Source organism: Gymnoscopelus microlampas (genome assembly GCF_963454915.1).
Source record: "Gymnoscopelus microlampas genome assembly, chromosome: 5".
In the NCBI taxonomy this organism is placed as follows: domain Eukaryota; kingdom Metazoa; phylum Chordata; class Actinopteri; order Myctophiformes; family Myctophidae; genus Gymnoscopelus; species Gymnoscopelus microlampas.
In genome coordinates, this window is record NC_139942.1 from 19,245,023 (window position 1) to 19,257,691 (window position 12,669).

Below are 12,669 nucleotides of genomic sequence, written 5' to 3' on the forward strand. Positions count from 1 at the left end.
TTTTAAATAATTAATAATTCATTATTATTACTGAGTACTGCAGTTTTTAATTGTTTACAAATATTGTTTGATATTATTATAACATATGGCAGTGTTTCTCAACCTTTCTGGATCCCTGGCTTATTTTGAGTGCCCCCCCCCTTAAAATGATTTGACAGAAACAGGAATTGCATTATAGGCTAGGGAAAGCCTATTGCTTTATTGTAATACAACTGCATAAAATAGTATGCATGGTATACACTTATTCTTAGTTGTGTTTGTTTGTAGCTACATTTCACTGAAATGCTAGAGGGTATCTCTGTATCCTGTGTCCGTTCCCGGAAACAGATACAGGAAATGTTGAGTTTAAGGACCAGATCAAAATGAGGCTTTGTACTAAAATATGGCCAAATATATTATCAAACAGAGGGACTTACCGTAGTCTACCTCTAATACAAGCCTGTCTAAAAGAAAAGCCTGTTACCTTCTGCCGTTGAGGTTAAATACAGCTCCAGTCACTATTTGAGCAAATACGATATATCTGTAAAGGCCATGGGATCTTTTTCAATATATTTTAGTTATTTCATGGACCGCTTGAATCCCACGGACAAATAGGGGTCCGCTTACCTCAACTGAGAAACATTGCCATATGGTATCATCATATTGTGTATTGTATTTAAATCCTTTTTCATCCCTTTTCACTATGACGTATAACCCATTTCATTTTACATGTTTATTCATCACATTCATATCATTCAGCTCCATATACTATACATCTAGTATAGATTGTTTCATAAATCATAACATGGGTTCTCTCCCAGTGTTTGACCCATCCCTGTCTGTCTGTGTGGAGCTGCCCATGAGCAGCTCCTGTCTGTGTCTCAGCGTCCGTCGTGATAGGCCTGGCTCCCTCCCCATGGCCCCGCCTACCCACTATGCCCCTCCCACACCCTGTCAATGTTCCTTTTCCTCTAGTATCAAAACACGCTACTCCTCTGTCCACAACATTTCTCCCATAGTTCTATCTCATGTCGTCCCTCTATAGTCAGCCAAAGATAGTCACTGTTCTCTAACTTACGTAGCCTGTTAGCCTGCATTATATTCAGACTCCTGTTCATCGCTTTGCCTTCATCTATTGGTCATGTAAACAACTATGCATGATGGCAACGTGAATACTGTAACATACATGGGTTAATAGTAGCATCTGTAGGACACCCCAGGCTATGAGCCCCTCGCACTGCCCCTTCCATATACAAGCCCCTCCCTCAACCTGTCACTGCGCTTACAATCTACATCCCCCAAGTCTATTTAACACCTACGGTCACCCCCAATGTAAGCTGTGTTTCCACTGGAATACCAGTGCATTGCTGGGATGAACGTTAACATAAATCGCCAGCATAGGCATTGGGAGAGCCTACATGCCTTCCTTAAGTACCATCATGTGATGACTGTTCTCACCTTACCGGTAAAGTGTCGCTTTGCATTCACACTCACGTGATGGGATGACAATGCAGATATTCTGACAAGGTGGGGTGATGTGATATTGAAGGTTTGAAATTTACCGGCACTCGAAATCGGCGCATGTAACCACAGGACGTCATAATTAAATATACTAGTAAATTGCAGGCATTTCAAGCGATTATATTAACTCTTCCCACACCTTGTCCATGTCCTATATTTTCTGACAAACCCTCATGGCTCTGCCTCACTACTGTAGGCCTACCTTGGACTGCTGGAGCTTTCCGAGTTGCGGGACAAACATAGCGAGTTCTGTGTTCCTATGGTTATGGTCCCGGCTACGGTCTCCAACAATATACCTGGTTCAGATCTCAGCATTGGTGCAGACACTGCTCTGAACGCCATTACTGATGTAAGTGTGGCTGGGAGAGTGTGGTACACACACCACCCAGCCGGTCAAACCTGGGGGCTTTGCTGATCGGTGCTCGTCACCTGACATTAACCACGCTGAACAAGTGCACAGTTTTCAGTCTAGTTCTGAAGTGGACATTTGTCATTATGAGGAATATAAAGTGAACTAAACTGAGGATAGATCGCTAGATAAGAGCAAGCTGACCTGCTAATGAGACGATTTTGTAGGATAACATGTTTCACTCTCCTTAGTGAGTGACAACAGAATTTTCACATCATGCTCTGAAACGCTTTTGTGATTCAGTTCATGTCCAATATCATCAAGCTACAGTACTAGTGTCATTTCAACCACCGAATAAGAAGTTAGCCTTAGGGAGAGGTGATAAAAGACACCGCATGGACACATTTAATCGTTCATCTAAATAAGGCAGTGTTTTCATATTGGAATACACATACAGTACACATCTTGTTCTTGCTGGTTAATGTCGGAGACAAGCTAGCAGGTCAGCATGTATCCCAGGTAAGTGTTAGAGGCATGCAGTGACGTTCTGTGGCATGTTTGGCCCGTGGCCTGGCCTTGGAATGACCCGCAGCAGCGTGTGTGTTTGTTTGGTAAACTAAGCAGATGACTGGTGCATGGTCTGGTACAATACAACACAACAACACACCCTTCCCCTTTAAATCTAAAGGGGTCTAGTTTGCATGTTGTGAAGGTAGTGTTACTATTATTAAAACCTTTTATCTTGGTAATTCCATCAGTCAAACTGGCCTAACCTTTAAGCCATCGTTCAAGTTAATTTTGCATATTCATCCAAATTGGTTAGATTCTCAGAAAGTATGGTACAGATTGGATAAAAAAGATCCGGTAACCTGGGATGGTCCTCTATTGAGGAATATAATTTGCGGTCATGAACATTTAACCTCTTGAGAATCTAAACATGATTTCCTTTAAGAAGCTTAACTATTCATTAGAACATCACTAACCTGTTTTCATGTATAAATGTAAATACTAACTTATATGTCAACTCATATCATTGTTGGTTTGAACCAGACCAAGGCCCCTCCATCTTGTTTTGAGCATTGTCTGCATGCCTGACATGTACTACTACTCAAGCTACAGGACAAAAATGGAAATGTCAGTAGCGCGTCGCGTGATCCATCCTGTTCATCACCGTTACACGTCAGTCAGGTTGACAGCCCTGCCCCTCATGTCTCCTCGTGGCCAATGGGAAGCCAAAGCCCTCTATCACACGGAGAGAGTCACACCCACACAGCAGGCACTATACATGTTACAGGACTGTGTCTTAATGAGCTGCAGTGGCTTCCTTTCCCTGTTTCCTTACTACTACTGGTTTGAGGTCAGTTGTGGACAAGTGGAAGTACTTATGGCTTATTGGGTCTCATTAGAGCCTTCTGAAGTGTTCTCAACTTTGGCTGCAGTAAAAACATCAGAGTTGAATGGATCTAACTCAAACTAATAGTGCCAGGCACAATAAACCCTGAACAGAACAAGCAACTGTTCTCCCATAAAGTAGAATGGTAATTAAGCAGGTCATGTACCGTTCAGTTTGTTTTGTTTTGAAAAATGGAAATTTTGGATCAGTTACTCACCTTCTTGAAACTCATTATAGCTTTGCATACATTGACAGACATTCAACAGTCAGTATTGATTCTGAAGTAACTTTCTATTAGAGGTGCAGAAAAGCAGAGAGAGGCCTGATTTGCAGACCTGTCTGTTCCAAACGCAGACAAGGACACAAGCCAAGGGAGCCACTTCAGACTTTTTTAGACATCCTGCCTAACATTGTAGCCTTCCACACAGTACAGTACATCCCCTCCCAGCAAATAGCACTGTAAGGCTCTCTATGTAGTGCGCCCCCTGGTGGGTCTAAACGCTTGTTAATGGCCCGGCCGTCACCATCAGGCCTTTGAGTGTTTGCTGCAGCTGTACGAGCTCCGGAAGTACCACGAGGAGTTCTGCATCCCCATGTGCATAGTGCCTGCCACCATTAGTAACAATGTACCAGGCACTGACCTCAGCATCGGGGCTGACACCTCACTCAATGCCATCGTGGAGGTAAGGTAGTCGTCATGGTAAAGTACTGAAAATTAAAAATCTCACACTGTAGCTCCCTTTGCCAAAGCTTTATTTCAGAGTTACACAGAGTGATGTTTTGACACTATGCTCTTCTTCAGACTGAAGACTCTTTGTAACTCAAAAATAAAATTTGGCAAAGGTATCTACAGTGCTCTATTTTCTACACTTCTACACATGATCTCAGTTTACTTTGCGACCAGCAACTGTCTTCAAGAGGTCGGGTGTACGTTACTACTCTTAATCCTATTACTATTACTTTGTTAAGATCAATAGAAAGTAATACGTTTATCTTTAAATTACTGTTGTCTAGGTAGTTGCTTTACTTACGTGTGAAATGTAAAAAAAACTAAACAAATGAAAGCAAAATGCAAGAAGAAAATGCAAGAAAATCAAAGTTAGATTTAAAGAATGAAGCTATATATTATTTACATACAGTACATGCAGAGATAATCAGCAGGTACCACTGTTAGAAAAATATGTCTGTATTATGGTGGCCACATTGATTGTTAACAATCACTGACAATTAACCTGTTGGCTGCTACGCACAGGAGACTACACCAACACACTCAACTGTTAATATAATATAAACTTCGAATACACATTCTATACCTGCATGAATGTGTAGTGTAGTTGCTTTAATATTCTCTGGTTAGGTGTTTTGGAAGCAGCTCTTGTGAAAGCTTTATCTGTCTCGTGGGTAAACTCTGTGATGTGGTGTTTTTTTATGGTGGACACGGTGACATGCAGCTATATGCAAGTCAAATGGCGATTGTTAATACCTTTCCTAACCACTTAAATCCTATACTTTATTGACTAGGGTCCTTTTTGACACCAAATCTCTGAAAATAGCTGAAAATTGCCGCTCTACATGCTCACATGTGTAGCGAGCTTGCGGTTCTGCTATTTCCGCAGAATGTTCGCCTGCTATGACACATTGTCATTGACATGTTGTCCCATGTTGTTCGTGGTAGCAAATGCGAGAACATTTTAAATAAAACAACATTTTGTTCCGATAGACAACTACTATAGTGAGCATTTGAATGTCAAACTGTTAAAACAAAGGCAAAGAATTCTATGCATCATTTATTGGACACAGGTCTGCATGTAGCATGTCAAAGACAGTAGCATGTTTGATGCCGTCAGTTTTATAAAAAGTGTTTTAACAAAAGAATGTTTTCACTTGCATGCCAAACGTATGGGAAAATCTACCATTATATTGATTAATGATAGTGTGTGTGTGTGTGTGTGTGTGTGTGTGTGTGTGCTTATGGCTTCCCTTGGTGTGTATATACTGTACATATGTATCTGTTTGTGTCTATGTGTATATTCCTGTATACGTATGCACTGTTATGTCTGGCTACCCTTGGTGCGGTTGTGTGCGTGCATGCATGTGTGCATACATGCGTGTGTGTGTGTGTGTGTGTGTGTGTGTGTGTGTGTGCGCGTGTGCGTGTGTGTGTGTGCTTACGTGCGTGCCTGTGTGCCTGCACAGACCTGTGACCGCATTAAGCAGTCAGCCAGCGGTACGAAGCGGCGTGTGTTCATCATTGAGACCATGGGAGGTTATTGTGGCTACCTGGCCAGTGTGGGGGGTCTGGCCGCAGGGGCCGATGCCGTCTACATCCATGAAGAACCCTTTGACATCCGCGACCTGCAGGTGAGACATACGCTGTTGGTATTCACAGTGGTGGACACAGTACTCAGCACCAGTACTTAGAGTAAGTCAAAGTATACATACTCCTGGTCAAATATGAATCGGCTACAATCAAGTGAAAGTTGCTCAGTCAAATTTGTACTTGAGTTAAAGTACTGGTGTGCATGCTTTAAAAAAGTAAAGTACAATATTTTTTTCTATTGATACATTGCTGCATTGAAATAAAATAAAAAACCCAAAGATTTTCTGGACATTTTCAACAAATCATTTTGTGAAGAAGGCTGATCTTGACTCTTGAAGTAAAAAAAAATGCAGAATTCAGAGGGAGATCTCTGATGGTGAAATCAAAGAAAAGGACCAGCACACTGTCAAGAACTTACAAAAAGATATAGCTCTTCATTTCGATGTTTTCGGTCATTAGAATTGTCTGTCCTGATGAAGGTCTAACGACCGAAACGTTGAAATAAAGAGCTACATTTTTTTTTGCAAGTTCCTGACAGTGTGCGGGTCCTTTTCTTTGATTTCACCATCAGAGATCTCCTTCTCAACAAATAATTGCAAAAATGGCAACCTCACAACGTTAAGTTGTGAGCTTGTAGATCGGCTATTTCTATCTACTATATTTGAAATAGGATTTAAGTCATTCCAATGTTTTGGAACAGTACGTATAATATGTGATTGAAAAAAAGTCAATGGTATTTTTGAATGGGAAAAAAACGTCATGATCCAAGCGCCGTAGTTTTGATGTTAGACTTCGGTACTTTATACCAGTGGTTCTCAAACTTTTTAATTTCAAGGACTCCAATAACTCTAAATTAGAGTTACAGAATTTGGAACCCCCTCATGGAACCCTGGCGGTCCCCTGAGAACCACTGCTCCATACACTGTTATGCATGAATGTATCCTGCATTAAGTGAGACATACATTGTTGTTATTTATAATGTATCCTGGACTGAAGATGAGACGTACTGTACGTGTACACTGCTGTTATTCTTAAATGCATGGATTAAAGTTCTCAGTCACCACGACTGATTTCAGTCATTTGGAGCATGTCATGCTCTGAAAATAGGCTATCTACGAACTTAGTGATCAAAGTAGCAATAGAATATGTTCAATCTCCCAGAAAATCCTAATGATCTCAGATATTTGCAAAGGTTAAAGCCTCAATCTGCAATTTCTTCAACTGATTGGCTGTATGGCTACCAAAACATAATAATTCTACATATAGTGCTAATTGTTTATGAAACACAGCACTAGTGTGTAGGGGCTCCTTTCAGGCTGTTTCACAAATTGCAGATTATGTAGTACACACACTGTTGTTATTCACAAATCCTGAACTCCAGGTGATACATAAACTGTTGTTAATTATAATGTATCCTGAACTGCAGGCGAGACATACAACACACTGTTATTCATTCATGTATCCTGTATGTGCTCTACAGTAATAAGCATTAAGTACTGCATTATCAGTGAACAGTGTCACACCACAAAGGAAGTACAGTAGAAGGTTCAGGAAGGGTACATCCCATCCAACAGTCCTTGGATGGGATTTGATTTGATCGATGGACAAGAGAACCTAATCTAATCTCTGGACTGACTCTTTATTAGGGTAATCGTTGATCACATAATGTTCAGGGTGTGTATTTGTGGATACTTAAGTACATCCATTTAATATTGCTAGATAGGATTAGTCTAGGATAGGTGTTTTACTGTATTTTGAGCTTTCAATCAGAACTTCATCAGTGCATACAAGGTCTCTAAGTGTGTGGAAATCTCTCATCAGTTTGGACTCATCGATACTTACAGCGGTAACCGGAACGCTCGCCCCACATTTTTTTCGCGAACCGCTCTCCCCCAGCGGTTCTTGTATTCTTGTATTAGTTTTACATCACAATACCATGAGTATATTGTTGCTGTCAGGCAGAAACCTCTTAATTAATACCCTACTTGATCATACCACAGCGTCACACAAAAGTATCAAAAGCAGCAGATCTACAAACTCGGAACGCTGTGCGAATCGACACGTTTTGAGCTTGTAGATCTGCTACTTTTGCTATTTTCTCATTTGAATCCTGAAAAGTAACAGTTTTGGACATATGAGGTTTCCACCTGACAGAGACAATATCATTTTTTTTGCCTCCGTGCAATGCACTACAATAGTATATTAAATCTAGCGAGAATATGGGCAAACACAATTCTTCGTAATATGTTTTGCCGATAAACAGATTTAAATTGAATAAAAGTGAATAACTGAACAGTGACCAATAGTTGACATTCAGCCACTGTCTTTGTCAGTGTATATTCTGGGAGTGAGCAGGTGACCTAGATCATAGCAGCACGTGTAATGGATTTATTAATAACTCACAGAGCTGCTTCATTCCTTCCATGATTGACACAAATGTTGTGGAATTTTAATATTGCACGAGAAGGTTTCTAATAGAAAGCATTTAAAGTTTTGTTTAAAGGGATAGTTCATCACAAAAATGACTTTTTTTCTATCGATTACTCGCCCCATGGAGACTTCAATTCATGGATATTTTTTAGTTTTTGTCACATTCCTAAGCCAATAATTTGATGACCGGCAGCGGTTCCCGTAGGAGACACAAAGAGTCTCCTTTGTATCTCCTACCGGAACCGCAGCCTACCGGTCCGCTGGTCATCAAATTATTGGCTTAGGAATGCGACAAAAACAAAAAAATATCCATGAATTCTCCATGGGGTGAAAAATAAGTTTTATTAAAGATGGATTTAGTGGTTTGTCCATACTCACATTTATACAGCTCTCTGACAGAGGCACAGCACATCACTGCTGCACAGAGCGACAGAGGGCATTCCAGCTATTGATTATTTTAATATATCCTATAATTAGTTGGATCAAATGTTTTTTCAGTGAGTTGTGTTACAAAAAGGGTGAAATATAATTGGGGTCATAGTATTGCATGTATATCATAACACTGCATTGTAATTACACCTCAATTTTAACTATTTATATTCATAGGTAGTAAGAATAGAATGAGTGCCCCCTAGTGGTCATAATAGCACCCTGCAGCCTGTCCGTCTCCTAAGATTGAAGGGGCTGGTTTGTGGCTGGTACCTTATGTAGGTTACAGAGAAAACATCAACCTGTGTAATGTGTGATGTAATCTCTCCCTCTTTCTCACTCTGTCTCTGTTCCTCTCTTTCTCTCTCTTGCCCGCTCTCTCTGTCTCTCCGTCTCTGTCTGTCTCTCTCTCCCTCCCTCTCTCTCGCTCTCTCTTTCTTTCTTTCTCTCTCGCTCTCGCTCTCTCTCTGTCTCTTTCTTTCTCTCTCTCTCACTCTGTCTCTCACTTAATATATCTCTCTGTCTCTCTCTCTCTCTCTCTCTCTCTCTCCCTCGCTGCGTTCAGGCCAATGTGGAGCATCTAACTGAGAAGATGAAGACGAGCATTCAGAGAGGTTTGGTTCTGAGGTGAGAGCTGTTTGGTTTTATCATGAGAGAACATTTGTACTTTATATCTTATAGGTTTTGTTACTAGTGTTGCTACAGGTGTGAGACTTGTTCTTTATCTGGTTTATTAATAGAAACCACTTTGGACATACGTATATACCAAGGTTGAGGCAGGGGAAGCAGATGAGTAAACAGAACAGCGGTGAGGAAAGATTGGGCTTATAATGTTGGAGAATTAAACTTTATGGTTGAATTTGTCCATGGTTTGTTGCATTGCGATTGCGGTTTCTTTGACATTTTGTAATGAAGGTCGTATCCTAGATGTCTAGAGAGAGTTCGATAGTTTGTTTTTTTCTTAGATGACTACACTGTGACGCTTCCTTGACATCTGGTGACGTACTTCTCTGACCTTCTGTTCTGTTCTGTGTGTGTGTGTGTGTGTGTGTGTGCGCACGCGCGTGTGCGCGCGTGTGAGATGCTAGAGTTTTACCAGACAGACATAAACTGCATGGAAACAGTATTAATCAGCTATGAAATCCTGTAGCTAACACTTATAGCTAGCTTCCCTACAGGGGAATATCATTTTTTAATGTGATCGTTGGTGTCTATTATAGCCCGTTATGTCATCACACTCTTGAAAGCACTCCCAGCAGGACAGAGAGCTGTGAATGTAGGACATAATGTTGTGTTATAGACAGCGTGTAGGGGACATTGCTCTGTCTGCGTGCATGTGTTAAGATAGGCATCTGTAGTCTTATTATTCTAGCCAGATAGACACGTATATATTAAATCTAGGGGCTGCAGCTAACAGTTATTATCCTAATCGATTCATTTGTCCGTTTATTCAGTCATTTGATTAATCTGTGCAATTCATCTAACCAGGTTAAATAATAAAGTGCAAATAGATGGTGAGTGCTCATCATAAGTTATCGGAATCCAAACACATTGCTTAATAGCAGTCAAAGACAAACATTCACTTGTTGATGAAGTTGTAAATAGCACATACGTATTTGGTATATATCACTGCTCAGATTTGATTACTAAAAATGTATTCGATGAATCCTTTCACCCCTGATTATACCACACTAAACCCAGTTTGTGTGTATGTGTATGCATGTCACAGGAATGAGAACAGCAATGAAAACTTCACCACAGATTTCATCTACCAGCTGTACTCTGAGGAGGGACGCGGTGTGTTTGACTGCAGGAAGAATGTCCTTGGACACATGCAGCAGGTACAGTACGACATGAATACATATACACATGCACACACACACACACACACACACTGGGGTGCTCGCTTGTGCTTACTTACAAATGTGAATCTGTATACATAACGATTTTCTTAATCTTTACAGTAGGGCTGCAACCATCGTTTTCATATTCTATTAACTTGTTGATTATGTTTCAGATTTTTACTCAATCTGAGACCATGAAATGACGGCAGAAAGTTATTTGAACAAAAACTGACACCTTGACATGTTTAGCCAGCAGTTGAAATGTTATATGAAACAAACACAAGCTTTTAAAGTTTGCTTGTTTTTATTTGATTACTCTATTCTGTCCATCAATTAATTGATGATCCCATTAATATCCTTCACAGGGCGGTGCTCCATCCCCGTTTGACAGGAACTTTGGGACCAAGGTAGCTGCCAAGGCCATGCAGTGGATCACACGACAGCTCAAGGACAATTTCAAACAAGGTACATCAGTCTAATTAACATTAACATTCTAACAGTTAAACAATGATCTAAGGCTAAGAGTTATAATTGCTGTGTGAACTCTTAACATTGTGCATATTGTCAGTGCATACACATTTATTTCATTGTGTTCAGTTGTATAAGGTATGTTTTTTCTGTGTATAAATGTGTGTGACTGAGGCTTTTGTATCCAGGCCTACGGTACATGTGTACTCTACATTACTGTGAGTGTAAAACCTACCTATGTTCCATGTTGCTCCACCATACAGGGAAAGTGTTTGCTAACTCTGAAGACACCTGCTGCTTGCTTGGAATGCGTAGCAGGGCCATGGCCTTCCAACCTCTGGTTCAGCTCAAACAGGAGACTGACTTTGTGTAAGACCATATTCTTTTTAGTAAAGGATTTACTTTTTTTTTTTTTAGGCATTTCTGCTTTGACGGTATACTAGAGAGAGACAGGCATGGAATATAGGTCATGAGCCCAATTCAAATCTATTAGCCTATATTCAGTTACAGTCTATCAGTGATATTTTTATTCGTTACTGTGCAAACGAAGACATAGCATGAAATACATGTACAATTAAAATAGAAGGTGAAAACTTGTCACATTTCCACTGTTGCTAAAGATTGACTTGGCAATTTGTTGCACAAATTGTACTTTTTGGTAGCGATTTTGACAGTTGAATACTGTCGTTTTGGCACTGTTTGGCAGGGAAGGTCTTATTCTGCTGTTTTGTTCACTCGTCCAGTCACAGGGTCCCTAAGGAACAATGGTGGCTGAAGCTCCGTCCTCTGATGAAGATCTTGGCCAAGTACAAGACCAGCTACGATGTGACCGACTCTGGGCAGCTGGAGCACGTTGCCCGCATCCGGCACGAGAACGACGTCTCAACTATCTGAACCAAACCAGTCAGCCCCTGCCATGTCACTCTCCAACCGATGTTCCAAGAACAGGATGTAGCCTGAATTTCCCTCCGGGGTATCAATAAAGGTTTATCTTATCTTATCTTTAGCCTCAGCTGTGCCACAACTAGCATCAGTGAGCTAGCCAGCTATCTTAGTGAAATAAGGCTAATAACGTTGTATTTTCTAGTCCCCCTGGCCAAAATAACGATAGATTTTGCTATAAAGCCTACCAGTAATGTATAACTATTACATTAAAAATAATTTGATGTTAAAGTATACTTTTAGTTTATTTTAAAAGCTAGTTGGCTAACTTATCGTCTACTGTATGCCATGTAAACACCCTGAGGCTAACGCGCTTCAGTAAGGTGGAGCAAAAGCACCGAGCTCTTTGTCAATCTGAAGAGCACTTTCAGTGCCATTATTATTGTATTCCCAAAAGCTGCTTATATAGGAGCGGCACAACGTGCCAGGAAGATTGTTTGATAAAAGCCTTATGATAACAGTTTATCGGATACAAGGGAAATTAACCATCTGCTAGACTATCCCTCGCAAATCTTTGCTGGATGGACTATGGTTAACGTAGGAAGTAAACTTGTTTTATTAAAGGCTTTATCAAGATAAGGAAGAGGCTGTGTGTGTGTGTGCGCGCTATCACCTGCTTAAGTGTGTGTTTGTCACTTAACATATTATGTATCAACCTTGGACTTTACGTGTAGCATCTTAAACAGGTTAGTTCACCCCAAAAGTAGGTTCCTGTTGTTACTGTAGTTTGGCAGTGAGGTGGAGGTGGTGTATGCAATATTAAATGTTTCAGTGTGGCAACGGTGTGATACAAGTGCTCTGTCATAGAATATTAAAGCATTTATTGGGATCACAATTATGAAACGTTTCAGCGTCTGTTTGTCATTAAAGGGATAGTTCACCCAAAAACATTTTTTTTTTCATCGATTAGTCACCCCATGGAGACTTGAATTCATGGATATGTTTTTTTTTTTTGTCGCATTCCTAAGCCAATAATTTGATGACCAGTGGACCG

General features: G+C 40.5%; 1 protein-coding gene across 1 annotated transcript in view; it reads left to right on the top strand.

Annotated features, from left to right (window-relative positions):
* The window catches only part of LOC311044675 (ATP-dependent 6-phosphofructokinase, platelet type-like), a 64,165-nt gene extending 51,687 nt beyond the window's left edge, over positions 1-12,478 (top strand). Inside the window, exons 16-22 of the mRNA XM_084056396.1 lie at positions 3,773-3,925; positions 5,439-5,603; positions 8,987-9,048; positions 10,151-10,262; positions 10,631-10,730; positions 10,997-11,102; positions 11,477-12,478. Coding sequence (XP_083912522.1) covers positions 3,773-3,925; positions 5,439-5,603; positions 8,987-9,048; positions 10,151-10,262; positions 10,631-10,730; positions 10,997-11,102; positions 11,477-11,627 — 849 coding nt within the window. The 3' untranslated portion in view covers positions 11,628-12,478. The remainder of the gene's footprint in view (positions 1-3,772; positions 3,926-5,438; positions 5,604-8,986; positions 9,049-10,150; positions 10,263-10,630; positions 10,731-10,996; positions 11,103-11,476) is intronic.
* The last annotated feature ends 191 nt before the right edge of the window (positions 12,479-12,669 follow it).